General features: G+C 42.6%; 1 protein-coding gene across 4 annotated transcripts in view; it reads left to right on the top strand.

The window, feature by feature from the left end:
• The window catches only part of PALM2AKAP2 (PALM2 and AKAP2 fusion), a 272,605-nt gene that overhangs the window by 42,092 nt on the left and 213,648 nt on the right, over positions 1 to 16,865 (top strand). For all 4 annotated transcript variants that reach the window (XM_080370982.1, XM_080370984.1, XM_080370983.1 and 1 more), the window contains exon 2: positions 5,417 to 5,497. In XM_080370982.1, coding sequence (XP_080227108.1) covers positions 5,417 to 5,497 — 81 coding nt within the window. The remainder of the gene's footprint in view (positions 1 to 5,416; positions 5,498 to 16,865) is intronic.

Genomic DNA, 16,865 nt, shown 5'->3' with positions numbered 1-16,865 from the left:
GGATTATGCTAACCATAGGTTGAAATCATTAGCAGAACCCAGATGCTCCTTTTTCCCCAGAGTTATGGATATCCCTGAACTAACAACAGAAAACTGAGGTGTCAGCAGCTCTTTTGCTTATTTGTTTCCTTACTTGCTGCCCTAAAAATCTGTGACATCTAAATAAACAGGGAATAATATCTGCCAACTGTGCAGAGTGGAGAAAATACTGTCTTGCTGAAGAAATTCACGTGATTCTTTGGAGACAAATCTTTGTAACTATTTCTTTGTTTTGAAGCTCACTATAATTTTCCTCCACCTGTACTATTTTTGAGTGCATTTGGTTTTGCTTTGGTATGACAGGCAGGAGCTTGCCCTCTTCCACCCGCTCCGCCATGGTGGGCTGGACACTTGCTTTGCACGCAGGATGAAGCCAATGGGAAATTTCTTCACTAAAACTACCAGTGGTAGCTCCTCTACTGTCATGCTGCTCGTCTCCTCAAGGGTCACAAGATTCCTATTGAGTTTTTTATTAAATTGGGGATTTTTTTTTGTTTTGTTTTCCCACTGTGTTCTTCTGGATACTTCTTCCATAAGCCTTAGCTTGCCATTAGATTTGTGTGTGTATTTTTCCAGTGAGATCAATCAAATAGCATTTATTTTCTGTGCTACTCCATGGAGCACTTTCTGCACATGTCTGAGCTGGCTTTAAACCAAAGAAATCAGGTGCTGCTGCCAGTGCAAGGGGAGCAGAGAGTTTTACCAAGGCTTTACTGCCCCAAAGTTTTACACAGATTTAGAGGTGCACATTTATCTGCAGACAGTTATGATTCTGTGAGCTGAATAATCTCTGTATCAGTTCCCACATTGCACAGATCGATTTCTAAACAAGAACAAAAAATATTTTGTAATGGGAAATTGAAGTATTCTGTGATTCCAGTGTCACAGAGAAGCATTTTGATATAATTTCATATAACTTGGGTTTTTCAAGATCTTATATTTGCTTTGGTTTGTTCTTGGGTTGTTTTGGGGTTTTTTGGTGTGGGTTTTTTTTTTTTTTTTTTGTAGTTGTTGGTTTGTGGTTGTTTGGGGCTTTTTGACTGGAACGGTTTGACAAGTGTCATACTTGACTGTAGGTTGTTTTGATCAAATGTAAAACACTATTCAAAAAAAAGTCCTGCACCCTTTCTCTGATGAACGAAAGATCAGCAGTATTAGGGTGAGCATGAGAGAAGGGCAAATGTAACTTAGCAAACATCCTTAAAACCATCCAGAACCACGTGTAGTTTCAGTTTGTGTAGTAACCATCACAGTATTCGTTCTCTCTGGCAGTTCCCAGGCTCCTCTGGGACCCTGATCACATTCTAACACCCACAGCATCATGAGACAGGGTTTTCCACAGCAGACCTTTGACTTGGCTTCAAACCTGCCCCATCCAGTTTCACTTAATGCCTTTTTTTTTTCTTCTAGTCGAAGACAGAGTGAACAGTAAATGCCTACTGGCTGTCTCCATGCCCCCACTCATGATTTTACAGATCTTCATTTTGTCCTTCTGGCATTTCACTCTCTTCCAAGTGTATGGGGTCTTACCAAGTCTCTGATATATTTGGATTTTAACAACAGGAAAGCGGCACTGGCCATCTTTAGGGCTAAGAAGTAATTTCTTCCTTTCCAAACTCAAGCTTCTTGGAAAAGGAAATAAAATTATGGTTGCCGTGTTGCACATCCACATGTAAATGCCTGAGTACAAATCTTGTTTTTCATTGAACAGTTTTAGGGTGCGAGTAACCTTGCCATTTGACCTATGTTCTTCTCTACCATTTTGGAAAGGTAACCATCCATGATGACTATCTGTATTTTTACAAAAGCAGCACAACTCAGATAGGTACAATTTTTTTCTTTTAAACCTACCACATTCACATTAAAACTGTCTTCAGTGCCTGTTTTCTCCACCTCCTTTCAACCTAGTTTCTACAATCCCTTCACTTCTGGGCGGGGGGTGGGGGGTGGGGGTGGGGGGTGGGGAGTGGGGACAGGACACGCGGGGGAAGTTTACTGTCCACAGCATAGCTTCAAGGAACTGTGTGTGTGTGTGTTTGACATCCCAGCTGACAGTTTTCACTACCCCCATAAAAAGGTGCAAGGAACTGTACAAAATCTGGTCATCCTATATAAGCCTGAGCATCCTCCTGGCTCCTGCCCTCCTTCTATGGTTTCTGCTCTGTGCATCTTTGAACAGGGGAGTTCAAGGATGCGCTTGGGGGTTACTTTCTTGGAGGCGGCAATTAGTATTAACCACTGGCTGAAGCAGTGATAAATTGCTCCCTGCATTGTGGAACAAAAAGAAGACATAACTTTAACTGAAGATGTCTGGAGTGAACCTGCTTGTTTAGAGTAAGCACTATGTTTTCTTCGTGCCAGGACCCTTGGTAAATTCACAGTTTATCATGCATACTTGGAAGAAAGACATCTGTAAGTAGATGAACAGAGTAATAAGGAACATTTACCAGCTTCAACGCAGAAAAATGCCTTTATGAGTGCTCAAGTCTAAGCATGTGTTTTGCCTCCCAGGTTGGGGCTGGCTTCATCTACTGAATGTCTAAAACCCTTGATATGCTTATTTTGGTGGGATTTTTGTCAGCCAGTCCAGTCTTCTACCACACCTTTTCAGAACACACCCATGTAAACCAGGAACACACAGTCATGACCTTCAGTGACTGGGAGAAACCTAAATTGCATATGATCTAGTGACCTAAAGATGAAATGCCCTGGTAGCTATTTACCAATGATGCAATTCATGTAATCTTCAGAGCAAAAAAAGGTACTTTTGCTGTCATACTACTTAGCCATAACTGCGGTACAAAATCAGAGGGTAGAAGCATGCAGTCAGGCTGACTGAAAACCAGTGAAATGGAAACATGAGCAATATTCCAATTTAACTCCACAGAAGCCCACTAGTTAGTAAGTAGTTCAAGTATTTTTGTGCCTGCTGTGTTGCTGCCTACAGGGAAAATACTCTAAGTGCTTTCCCTTTCTCACAAAGAAAAGAAGTTTCCATCTATGTTTTATAAGGCTGTCTTGTCACATCCATTATACAGCACGACACAGCCAGCCAGAGGAGGTACTGTAGTGATTTCCATCATGTGTTTTAGCAAGAAGGCTTTTAGGAAGGGTAGAATACATATAGATAGACAAAAATATACATATATCTATAAACACATATAAATGTAGTTCAGTTAACTGTGAAGATGTAGGTGCCTTATGCTGTCCTATGGAGTGTCCAATGTGGAGTGTTAATGCCTACATATGCGAAATTCAAACATTCCGTCATCTGGCCAGCTTGGCACAAAGTGCAGAATTATCATTATTCTGAGACTATTAGGCCATTAACTGGAATGGCTTTTAGAGCTGCTTTATTCCAGTCCATGTCTGACCAGCTATCTGAGGAAATAACAAATTCTGTTTTTCAGCCTCCAAAGTATCGCAGAATGAAGAAGAGCCATCCAATATCCTGTTCCATTCAAAAATGCAAAAGGGGAGATGGGAGTTGGAGGAGTGATAAGAGGGATGATCCACAGACTATCAATTTTGTATAGAGAAGGACTTTTAAAGGTGCATGCATAAATTTTTAATCTTGTGTGTACACAAATGCGAACTATCTTCTGTGTGTACACTGAGACATCAAGTTTTCAGCTGAAGACAGGCAGTTAGTGACATTTTAGTTATCCAAAAAGCCAGTTTTCCTACTCCAAAGTAACCTCAGCAGAATATTTTTGTTCAGCAGTAATATTCTTACATATTTCACAGTGGGGAGTGCGTAGTTGTAGATGTAGATACACACAAACAATCAGCACGTAAGAGTGTTCATTGTCTTACAGAACTGCTTGACATATGCATCATTTGTCTGCTTTGACTGTTCTGGGTTCATTACTCCAGCCCTCCCATCACCATTCTGATGTCTCACTCTTTGGCAGGAGTGGTCCAGACAGTTATGTAGCTTCGTGTTTTACTTTGTTTTTTAGTGAGTCTGACGTTTAAAAAAAAAAAAGTTTTCCTGATCTTCCTTCTAAATTTAATGCTTTCACTCAAAATGCCCTGGTTTGAGGTCCAGTATAAGCACGATTAATTTCTGCATAGGCAACATCCTATCATATACCCATTGAGGATGAGTCATGAAGGTTTGAAACCTGTGGAAAGCAGAGAATTTCCAGAGCATCAGTACAGCACCTAGGAATGAGACAAAAAAGTTACTCTGGGGGCTTAATGAATACCCAAATGTCTTCAAGCCCAACCTTACGGCTACTGAAATACTTAAGTAACAAAAATGTGTTTTCACAGGTAGTGAATAAAAACTTCTGTTCCAGTAAAAACTGAGGCTGGTATGCTTATTCAACTGCCTCCATTTACTACTCAGTATTTCTGTCTTAACTGCAAAATCTGAAAAAAGAACTCCAGGAGAGTGAATCTGATCCAGGCTGGGGATGGGTGAGCAGTAACACCCCTTACAAGGTGGAGAAGACTGATGAAAGGCAAACAGTTGATTCTTCATAAGAGGAAAGTGTTGCAGAGGAGAAAAGCAGGTCGTTCTCCTCTTGAAACACCTGAGAGGGTCTGCTGCCTACTGAAGGGAGCAGGCTGGGCACAGACAAGTGGCATGTTCATAAACGTGACCATAAAAGCCCTCAGCTGTGGAAATGACCGTGCTGTCCTTGGTGCGAATCGGTCAGCCCAGCTTCTGGGAGGCAGTAAGGGCCAGCTGTTGGTGTGTGCTGGTGGCTTGAATATTAAACAAAGCCAGCTGGGGGTTATCCATCCCATTTGCTTTGCAGGTAAATCCCATGCAATCTGGTTGAGACACCTTCTCTCCATTGAGCCCAAGGAAAGCCTTACCACCAACTTCACCCAGGAAAAAGACAGTCTGCAACCCAGCTCCCTTCCTCCATGATGCCACCTACTGCTTTCGTGTCACCTTACTGTTGCACAATTGCACGATGCAATCAATGCTTTTGGACCAGTGTCTCAAATGCAAAAGCATGGCTTTGTCCCTTTAGCTTCTCTCTCAGCTGTTATGCCTGTTTCTGCCCTCCTCTGGGACTGTGCACTCTGTTGCTGCTCTGACTGTGAGAAGCGAAGGAGAATTTCTCCTGCTGGTGATCGACTGGCTAGTCTGGGGCTGGCATCTTCCCAGCATGCTGCTGTTTGCATACCAGCAGACAGAGGAGCAGGTGAAATGGGACTAGTGACATCTGTGCAGATGTGTTTGACTGCTTACATGCTTTTACGAATCCGCTACCCTGAAAGCCTCCGTTTCTCTGACGAGGTCTCTTTCTCTCTCTCCCTCCCTCCCTCCCTCCCTCCCTCCTTCCCTCCTTCCCTCCCTCCCTCCCTCCCTCCCTCCCTCCCTCTCTCCCTCTCTCCCTCTCGCTTTCTCTCTCAGGAGAAAAGAAAAAGGCAGACAGAAATAGAAGGCAAGAGACAACAGCTTGAGGACCAGATACTTCAGCTGCAGCATTTCAAGGTAAGGGACTGATGCCAGAAATGATGGATTGACTAAATCTGTTCATTATTAGACATGCAGATCACACGTCTGAAAGCTGTGAGGAGCCCACTCCAACATGAAGCAGCTTTCACTGCCAGAGCCTGTTTCTTGCAGTGATCATGTCCTGCCTGCTTTTCATTCTGTGCGTTTCATGCACAGGACCGTGTTGCAAAAATGGCTTAGGAGCATGGAGTCGGGAGAGTGTGAGCATAGGCAGCACAGCAGTGCTGTTATTATTAAACACTATTATTTATTATGCATAATGATAAGACACCAATCACTGTGGATTGGGTGTGTACCGCATGGCTTCAGTGAGCACTTTCTGCCTGCAGAGCTGCGTTGAATTTTCTGGTGCCTGTCATTAGGTTTTGTGCGTGTGTGCATGTGTGTGTGTGTATGTGTGTGTTGCAGAGGGGCACGTATGAACATGCAGGGAGGGTGTTGATGGATATGTGCATGTCTACATGGAGAGGCACCTTGATATTTAACAGGGTGCTGAGCAGTTCCAGTCCCTGTTGGACTCCATGACAGCTGCAGATAGCATCGTTTGAAAGCCATCCTGGTTATTTCTATCACTTATCCTTCCTGTCAGTAGGAGAGTTTTTCTTAACATTTGTGCATAGCAAAGAGAAGAACAAAAACGTACATGTGATCTTTTTGTAACCAGTGCTCATTTGTGGGTCAGATCTCATTAGATTAGTTCAGTAGGGAAGCCCAAGGAATTTCAGTGATTAAAATATCTGAGAAAGATGATCAAGACTAGACCATTTATCCCTGCAGCAAATGAGCTGGGCTGTGTTTTTAAAAATAAGATATTTAGGTTGCTTGTGCAGTAGTATGTGTGTGTGTGAACAGTGCATCCTGCGTGGGGAGACGGTGCGCAGAATATCTTCTCTACCACGCATGCACTTGAAGACTAGGCTTCAAGTTGTGCTACAGACAGAATCCTCTTTCTGCCTCTCCAAGCCCTTGCCATTACATTCTGCAAACTATTCCTCATTTTCTGGCAAATGATGCAGTTAAGACCAAGTAATTGATTGCAGTCTATACAAAGACTCCATCAGGTTCACCATAAATCTGTGGATGTCACACATTGTCTTTCTTTGGTGTTACAAGTCGATGATGTGATTGCATTTCTGTGGGGCAACAGGAACTGCCATTTCATTCAGGCTGTCATTGAGTACAGGCAAGGGAGAAATTCTTCTCATGACAGTTGGTTGATGCAGCAGGGCAGTAAGATGCCTTTCCAGCGCCTTCATGAGGTTTGCTTTTTTTCATCTTGCTGCAGAGCTGAGGACTTCTTTTATCACATTAACTATTTCTAAGGTAACTGAATTGTGCTTTTTCATTAAATTCTTTAAGCAGAGCTTTTTGGAAAGCCAGTTCTGGCAATTTTGTACTTCATCTGATTTATGTGATAGAGCTACTGCTAAACCTAATTTTACCATCATCCACAGGGAAAAGTAAAAGCTTCAGGGTGGTACAGTGGGGTCAGCCCCTCAGCTGGTGTAAACTGGTACTAACTTCAGCCCTGCTATGCTGATTGCAACTAGCAGAGATTCAGTTTTGCTGCATGGATTTCTTCAGTGACACACATGAAAATTAACTATTTCCCTTTATTATTTAGCTCACAGCCTGGAGCAAGAGCAGTAATCATACAGGAAGCTGAGGGGAGATCAGGGCACAGAAATTTAAAATGGTAGCTTTCTCAGCTAAAAGCACAGCTTCACTTAAGGTCTGTAGTGCTGGGTACAAATGATGAGCATCAAGATATGAGAGGAGATTCTCTGCCTCTCCATTTAATGCCATCACCTGTCATCAGAGGAGAAATATGCTGCTTTTGTTTGAGTGATGGCTGCTTCTGGAGCTGCCTGTATCATCTCACCGTGCCACCAAACAACGGTCTGCTGGGAGACCTGAATGAGGTGATAGCAGAGGTCTGTCTGGGACTGCAGCACTCACCTTCATTGCTAGGCCCTTCCTAAAAAGAGGGAAGCCCCAGGCTTTAAAAAAAAAAAATAAAAAAGGGCACTGGATGATGGTATTTCCCTTTCTTTGTGGAGACAGACCAACATTTTGTTTTCAGGCTTTGTTCAATGTTCTGGTTGCTTACTGGGTTGCTGAGCAAAATGGTGTTTGGCCTGCAAGGCTGCTTTGTTCATTGGAAAAGCTGTGCATGCTCCCCACTCCTCCCCCAGACTCTCCCTCACCTCACCCTGGTTGCTCTGAGCCTCTGCAAGCCAGGGGCTCCAAGTCTGTATGAATATAGTCCCCCAGTCTGCTATGTCTCCCCAGTCTGGCTCATACAGCCCAAAATAAGTGCATCCATTTTCCTTCAGAAGAGCTAGGTAGACTATGTTTCCTTTCCTGAATTATTTGGATTTCCACTAAAGATATAAACCCAGGTCAAAAAGACGAGTCTCGCCTAGGAAGCCCATGTATTTACTGAAAATGCTGTGAGGATATTGATGTCGGTGTTGAATGTAAGGACTTCATATCAGTGTTCATTAAAATATTCTGTGGAGAAAACTTTGAAAATAATATCTGCGTTAATCCTGTGTCTGCAGTGTCTGGGTTGATCCCACAGGTGTAACACGCAAATCCATTCATGCTAGGATTCAATGTGTTTGCTTAATTTTTGTGCCATGCCAGAGTAATTTTCTTTTTAGAATACACTGTGTAAAATAGCATGTTTGGTTACCTAATAAAGGTTCTGGAAGCTACAGGGTTCTGTTAATTTTAGACAATTTTATTCACATCAGATGAACATCAATAGGAATAGTTTATTGCAAATGTTTATGCTGGATTACCTACAGTTTTCAAATTGCTGATGCCAATTAGATGCCTGGCAAAATGACTTAACTCTGCTATCAGTTCATTCCTTTTTCCCTTGTTCCATATCTGGCTGAAAATAAGGGATTGGCAACTGCTGACCTGTTGTTTTAGGCAGAAGAACTCAGCAAGTTCTGGAGTTAGTAAATGTCAGCACTGAATATTGACGAACTTTGGCAACACTTTTTTGCAAAGGCTCATGAGAATGAGGCCAGTGGCTTTATGGCTGAGGACAGCAGGGCAAAACATGGCTCAGTTATTTATTAATTGTCTGTGCGAGTTTCTGAGTTAATCAAGTGTGAAACTCTGCAGTAAGAGAGTCTAGAGTAGTGCAGGCTCTAAAAGCTGCATTCCCTCGTTACTGACAATGAAAGCCGTATCACCTCTTCTGTGAATCACTGAAAAGTAGGCACACCGGTGGGCATGGAGAATCCCTGTGGTACTTCTGGGCCATCAGGGCACTCTGTTGAAGGCAGGAGGTGAATTTGTCTATGGTACAATCAGATGCTTCATTGGAAAGGTCTTTGGTGTTGGTAAAGGTATAAAGGTGCTTTGAAGACCCAGTTTTGGGGACCGAACATGCTGTTTTGCTCTAATAAGAGACAATTTACAACAGCTCCCCTTAACTCCCACTTAACTTTAATCCTTAATACCAAAATAATCCTTCTTTCATGTAATACAAGATGTGTTTTGTTGTGTTTTTTAACATTAGATGGTTTAAATTTCATATTTTGGCAGTTCTTTGGCCATATGTCTAAAAACAGGGCTTGCACATCCATGGGAACTGGAGGTGTTGCCAACTTCTATAGTTTGAAATTGGAGAAGTGGGCAAAATTCACCTTATGTAAACACACTGTCTGCAGTATCCATCAACATGATGTGGTTCCTTGAGGAAAGCAATAATTGATTTTGGTTGGTTAGTGGCACTGGAGATAAAACCTAGAAGCAACAGCTGCTTTTAGGAACTTGTTAACAGGCAGGCCTGTTTTAATGGAGTTGTTTACTATGTCAAATAAACTCTAGGGTGGAAGTATTTCTTCCAAGATCTGGCTGCCTCTGTTGTTAGTTGAACAGAATTTCTATAATTGTTGACTGTAGCTCTGTTTGGTGGTGGTTGGTAATAAAATAAACAGCATAAAACCTCCTAATTGAATGAAAAATTATTTCTTTGCTGTTACTCTAACTGTTACAATAAATCCATTTACCACAGTTACTTCATTTCTGGAGTGGTATAAATATTAGGGACCTATTTCAGTTAACATCTGCTTCTTAAAGACTGCAGTTCATGAACACTTAATCTATAACATAATTACATCTTTACTCTGAAGGAAAAGGAAGGAAAAGAACGCCTTTGTATGTTACAGAGATATTGTTAGGGTATGGTTTTAGCTGAAACTATTTTGTCTATAAATAATTTTTAATTTTATTACTCCACTGTTATATTGCTACCCTCAATTTATTCTGGCCTTAAAATAACTGATGTCAGAGAGTAAATAAAGGTATTTATCCATATAGATACATATATATATATGTGCAAAACAGTGCAGAAAAACAGAGATAACTTTTGCAAAGGAAGGAATCCTGTTAATCCTTTATGTTTACCTTTATGATTTTCAAGTGAATTAACGCTTGAACTAAATAGCGAGTCAGTCAAGCACACAAAAAATGTATGACGATGTCAAGGGCAGTCTCCATTCTCTACAGGGTCAGTGCAATAGCCCCCAAAACCCATTCTTATTAATAATCAAGCCCTCTTTCTAGGGATGTCTGCGATCATAGTCCCAGGCTAACCTTGGTTTTAATGTACTACTGGATCCCAGCACACCTTTGCAAGACTGGAAGACCACGCAATGTCCATCTCCCAACTACAGTTAATTATATAATTATAGAACAGTTTGTGCTGGAAGGGTCCTTAAAGATCACCTAGTTTCAGCCCCACTGCCATGGGCAGGGACACCTTCCACTAGACCAGGTTGCTCAGAGCCCCATCCAGCCTGGCCTTAAACACTGCCAGGGATGGGGCATCGACAGCTCCTCTGGGCAACCTGTGCCAGTGCCTCACCAACCTCACAGTAAAGAACTTCTTCCCAATATCTAATTTAAATCTACTCTCTTTTACATTAAAACCAGTACCCCTTATCCTGTCACTGCAAGCACTTGTAAAAAATCCATCTCCAGCTTTCCTGTAGGTCCCCATTAGGTACTGCAGGGCTGCTATAAGGTCACCCTGGACCCTTCTCTTCACCAGGCTGAACACCAGCTCTCTCAGACTGTCTTCAGAGGAGAGGTGCTCCAGCCTCCTGATCATCTTTGTGGCCCTCCTCTGAACTCACTCCAAAAGGTATATGCCCTTCCTGTGTTGAGGGCTCCAGAGCTGAACACAGTACTGCTGGTGTGTACTCCACAAGAGTGGAGAAGAGAGGGAGAATCACCCCACTTGACCTGATGGCCACAATTCTTTGACACACCCCAGGAAGCACTTGGCTTTCTGGGTTGCAACAACATGTTGTTGAGCCATGATACAAACTCATTGGACCATGATGAGCTTTTTTCCCACCAGCACATCTAAGTCTTTCTCCTCAGGGCTGCTCCCAATCCATTCTCCACCCAGCGTGTATTGATACTGGGGGTTGCCCCATCCCATATGCAAGACCTTGCACTTGGTCTTGTTGAACTTCACGAGGTTCCCTCGGGCCCACCTCCCAAGCCTGCTCTCCTGAAGCCCAGGGTAATGAGCTTGCTCCGTTACTGCCCTAAGCATCTTGAACTCCACCATTTCATAGTCACTGCAGCCAAGGCTGCCCTTGAGCTTCACATTCCCCACCAGCCCCTCCTTGGTGGTGAGAACAAGGTCCAGCATGGCACCTGTCCTCGTTTGGTTCCTCTGTCACTTGGAAAAGGCAGTTACTATCAATGCATTCCAGGGACTTCATGGATTACCTGTGCCGTGCTATTCTGTGCCTCCAATAGATAGTGGGGTGGTTGAAGTCCCCCTTCAGGACCAGGGCTTGTGAACATAGGGCTGCTCTGGTCTGTCTATAGAGGGCCTCATCCACAGTTCTGGGGCATGGAGAGGTTAAGAGCTAGTTAGGAGAGAAAGGAGGGATTTCAAAAATCCTTATACGTTCTGTTTTCAAGCAATCAGACAACAAAGTATACATCCCCAGTTAAAATCTTTTAGCCATAACAGAATAGTTACTCCATGCCAGCTACACAAATTAACTACCTCAAAGAGATGAGAACTTTAGTCCTTCAACTCATCATTCTTATCTTTTGTAAAGTCATTACTACACAGCTGAATATACTGTAATTATTCTGGTATAATCCCTCTAAAAGAGGATTTTGATTTAGGAAAAAGTTACTGATACGTGAGTTGTACTTCAAACTGCGGTAGAGTTATCTGGGGATAACCATGTAGGTAAGCTTCCCCATGCAGTCAGGTCTTCCTTGCACAAGTCCGTTCATCAAAATTGGCACTCACGTTTCAATTAATGACAAGGTCCTTCAAGCAGGTCGCTGCCACTCCAGCGGCTTTTGTTTTAGCCAGACTTTCTCAAAGTAGCTTGAGGATGTTTACAGCTCACTTCAACCCCAGTCACCCCTAAATGGCATGCTATGGGCTCAAAAAATGTATTCACATGTCCTGAATTCAGCTTTTTAAAACTATGCATATAAGAACATTTAAGGCCAGAAAAGAAAGGAATGTTTGAAAACTAGATTTTGATTTTGCCACTTTTAGCTAATGTGTGTATGTGGGAAAGAGTGATAAACTGAAGCTGAGGACTGAGTGAATATGGAGAGGAAATTATTCTTTCAAAAGTTAATAGTAAAAGAAACTGTAGCTGTTTAGTAATGAAGAAAACTTGCAAAGGCTATTTGTTTGGGAGGGAGAGGGTTGCTAGTTTTTTAAATCTGAGATGGTAAACTATTCCAAAAACAGTTGTTATTTCCCTCAAAACTATGCTTTAATTCCTTTGAAAATATGGAATAAATACTTACAGGGAAAATGAAAGCATACTTAAATTTCTGGCTCATGGAGTTAAAAGTGTGATCGAACTCTTTTTGTATGTGTATCTGTATAAGAAGGTCTTATTCAATTTTTCAGTCCAACCACTCTAAGTTCAGAAACTTCAGCTAGCTTGAATCTATTTCTTACTCCAGCTCCAAGATTCCCTGGGAAACAGAGACATTCCCATGGAGTCAAAATTTATGTGAGAGGGCCTTGGAGGTCTCCTCAGGCCCCCACCAACAGAAGCACATCCCTTCCATGCCCATCCTCATCCCCTTACATTTGTCCCAGATGGAGATCCCATAGCCCCCAGGGAAACCTGCTCCCAGGTCAGGACACCATCCTGAGGACCATGTGTGCCCTCATTGCAGCATCTCCTTTTGCAAGTTGTGTGTCCACACTGCTGCTGTGTCCCTGCTGGGACACACTGGGCCCCTTATCCCTCCCCTCACCCCTACAGCAGCCACTGGCAGTTGGTTATTTTTTATTCTTATTATGGCACTTAATGTTGCCACAAGCAAAATGCCAAATAATTGGACAGACCCACCATTATCATCCTGCCATGAAGAAGTCTGAAATCTTAAATAAACCTCCTAAAGAGAGATACTGAAAAATAAACCCTAAGTCTCCAGCTTAGGTATCAGTGTGATTATTTTCACCTGTTGATTCAAGCAGAACTTTCTGGTAGCCCAGATGTTTAGAAAAGAGATGTAGAAATGAGCCTATGTTCAAGTTATCTTTCACCTTACTGGTTTTTGTCTCAATGTTATCTCAAGTTTTTAATAAATACTAGGAAATCTTACCTTTATCAGGCCATACCTATGATTCCCTTCAGTGAAACTACTCTGTACAGACCAGGGCTCTGTAGCTGACAAATGATCCCAGCAAGAGACACAGAAACCTTGTGTCTTCTCTCATAGAGTCTTGACAATGTCTCTTGCTGTGGTGGGTTTCCTTGCAGCTGAAAGTGCCTGGGTTTTATTTCTTCCTTTTGTCTTTGTATGGAAACAACTGTCTGCTTGGTTGACAAAGTTAAATAAAATTTGGGACCTGAACAATTTAAAAGAAATGCACACAAAATATTTGCACTGGTGATCTGTGCAATGAATGGGAGGCTTACTCTGAAAACATAAAACAATCGGTGCTTTTCCCCACCAAAACATTCTTAATTGGGCCTCTATCTGTACAGCTGCAATTTCTGTTCCTGAGAGTTTTTAAACAGGCAAAGCATGAGACCTTCATGAAGGAGCTATATGTATCATCATACTGATCCCTCAGATAGCTTGCTGTGGACATGATTTTCCTGTGCATCTGCAGCTCTGGTTGCACATGGCTTACACTGCAGCCATGCGCTCGCATTTCCTTGCCTTAACACAGGGTCACCAGGCTGAGATCTAGCCCTTCCCAAGTGAATGTAACTCATGCCAGCCATCTCAGTCTTCCCTCACCTGTTTCTGCAGTCACATTGCACTGTTTAACGTGTTCCTGTCCACTCTGTTGCTGTGCCAAACACGTGCTTTGAGAAAGAGCAGTGACTGAGTAAATACTCATGGGAGATAAAAAGCTGTCAAATGTACCAGCTACAGGAAATAAACAAGGGGGAAAGGTTATCTCTGCAGTCTTTTGGCTGCCATAATTCCAGGTGGTGCTTACTATAACAGTGGCCATCGTTTCTTTTTATTTTCTTGTTTACTTACTTTATTTACTGTTTATTTACTCATCTCCCCACATACACCTACCTTGCACCCCTAGCGTGGTGAGTTACTGGTGCTGTAGAAAACATCTGTCACTCCAGGAGCTACAGAGAAGACAGGCTCCTTGGGGACACGCAGGACACTAGTCCCTTGGATGAGCAAACTGCCATGGAGGCACCAGAAAACTTTCAAGCAGCTCTGAAACAAGACCTGAGAACCAGTGATCCTGAGCTCAGGGGTCTCTGCAGTAAGGGTTTTATGAAAAGGGAGAAGTCAGGCAAGTGACACAGTGGCCTGTACTTGTGCGGCTGAGAAGAGACTTTGGAACAGATTGAGCCATCAGTGTCCAATGCCTGGTCACAGCAGGTTGTCTGTTACAGTGGGCAAACCTTAACATGCTTGAAAACAATTAGGTAATGTGTTTTAATGTTCTGCATGATGAATGCACATCAACTGACTGCTGGAAAAATTTTACGACTCTTGGTCTAAATGTTTGCTTCTTAAAAAAAAATTTAAGACATCACTACCTTAAGATACTTTCAAGAAAAGGTTTGTTCATTTCTTGAAGAAGAAATTCTTTATCATTGAAGAATAATGGTAAAAAACTTACAACTCTACAGGATAATACTTAATCTGCTTTATAAACCTGCTATTCGGCCTTGGGCTGCCTAAGCTCCACCAGCTAACAAAGTTTTATTTTGTTGTATTATATTTGCTGTAAAGTTGTGATTGAAGTCAAGACTACAATCAAGCTGCAAGTTTTTCTAGCATGACTCAATTCACTAATCTAGGCAATGCTTGAGTCTAATCCGTGTGCCATGCAGACATGCTCCTTCGGCTGGAACAAGTGTCTTAGGTGACTGGAAAGGCAACAGAAAGTTTTGCTGTTATGCAAAAGCTGATTATACCAGCAAGCTGAAAATGGGTGCTTGTTCTATTCCAGGGCTAGTCATGCCATAAAAGGCCACATCCATCTTGCAGCAAAGCAGAGTAAAATCTCATGTGTTTGCCAAGGGCCATGCCTGTTTTCCATTTCACAAGCAGACTTTCTCACACTGAAACCCCACATAGGAAAACTCTGCATCAGTCTCGGTGAAGTCAGACCATTTCGTTCACCTACTAGAAAACAAAATACTACAGCATCACTCAGCAGTACACCTTGAGGAGCTGCTTGTTTTGAGATGGACCTAGTTGTCGTACTGCTTATGTCTACAGTCCTTCTCTGCATTTGCATATTTATGCATCAGTGGTTAAGGGAATCTAACATTAATGTGCCTGCTCACACACAACCATGCAAATTTTTTATTATTATTTCTTGGAAGGCAAGGGAAGGTCTGCTAGGAAAAGAACAAGTTTTCATACAGTCTTAGTACATGTCCCAGTAACCTCTTTCCTAATGCTGGCAATTGTGCTGCACACCACCAGGTCAGACCCACACCTGCTGGGCAGCCTGCACTAGCTGGGTCAGGGCCAGCTGGACAGCAGGGGAAGCTGTGTAAAAATATGGCACGCAAGAGATGCAATGTTCAGAGCAGCCACAGGACCAGGGCAGAAAGGAAAATAGAAGAATCCCAGACGCATTTTAGTGGTGGTTATTCATGCATTTGTGTTCCTTGAAAATTCAGTTTTATCAGCCCGGGCAGATGCTTGGGAGCATGCACAGGCAGAGCAGGCTCTGCTGCTCCAGGAAAACTTCCCTGTTGTAGCTAATCCACCGGCTGACAAAACTGCGGTCTGGGAGGGGGTGCCCCAGGTAGCTGCCGAACAGCAAAGCCAGGCCCATTGCTGCCTCCAGAGCTCAAGATCTGCCTGGAAAACTCAGCCTTTTTGTACTAAGGGGGCTTTCTGAAATGCAAAGAGCAAATCTGTAATGCAGCCAGTTATGTTAGCATCCTAATGGGAGTGTTCAGGGCTAATATCTGACTCCCACACTGTGAGGTGAAGGAAGAGGTTTACTGTACTGCTTTAGTAGTGCATGGGCTGGTTATATGCAGATTTCAGAATATGAGAAAACAACCTCCAGCATTCACCTCTTTTCCAGGACAGAAATACTGAATGTATGTAGGGAGAAAATAATTTCATAACTATAACTAATTCCAGCCCTAAATCATTAATGTCTGGTGGTCTTCAAGCCTCAAAACCCAAAGACTTTTGGCAAAATTTCAAGTTGGCAATGATTTCAGTAAAAGTGCCTTTGATGTAGCACTACTAATTTCAGTAGAATTATACCAGAGATCATTATTGCTTATTTCACATGGTACAGAAAAGCATCATTACCCTGAATAGTCCATACCCAGTAGTGTTTCTCAATTTAGTGGAGGAGGCTGCCTTGGGTCAACTTTTGAATTTTCTCCTCAAGATTATCAGCTTTCTTGAAAATTACTCAGCAGCCAGAGTGGTGCTGCACTTCAGTAAGCACTGCTCTCAAGAAGAGATGCTGATTGCTACTCTAGCCACTTGCAAATAAAAAAAAATTTAAAAACCTACCAAAACCCCAAACAAAACAAAAAAACCCAACAAACCCAAAACCAAACTGTTTGAAGAAACTACCTCAAAAGGCAGCAGCACAGCAAGAACTGGCTGTTTTGTTGTTATGGAGTCAAATGGCAAGTCCAGCAAATGCATCTAGGCCTCAGGTTAAGACACTGCCACACTGCACGTGGAACTAGGAATGTGTTATTCTTTATAAGCAATGTTTATGGAAGTAGGTCCGAAATCAGCAAGACTGATGGTTGGCATTAATCACCTTTCACAGGCAGGGGGTCCAGAGGTGGCATGTAATGGGCATAACTTGCTATAATAAAATATCTCC

This window comes from Falco punctatus (assembly GCF_963210335.1).
Source record: "Falco punctatus genome assembly, chromosome: Z".
In the NCBI taxonomy this organism is placed as follows: Eukaryota; Metazoa; Chordata; class Aves; order Falconiformes; family Falconidae; genus Falco; species Falco punctatus.
Note: the sequence above shows the minus strand (reverse complement) of the source record. Positions and strands in the feature narration are given on the sequence as shown.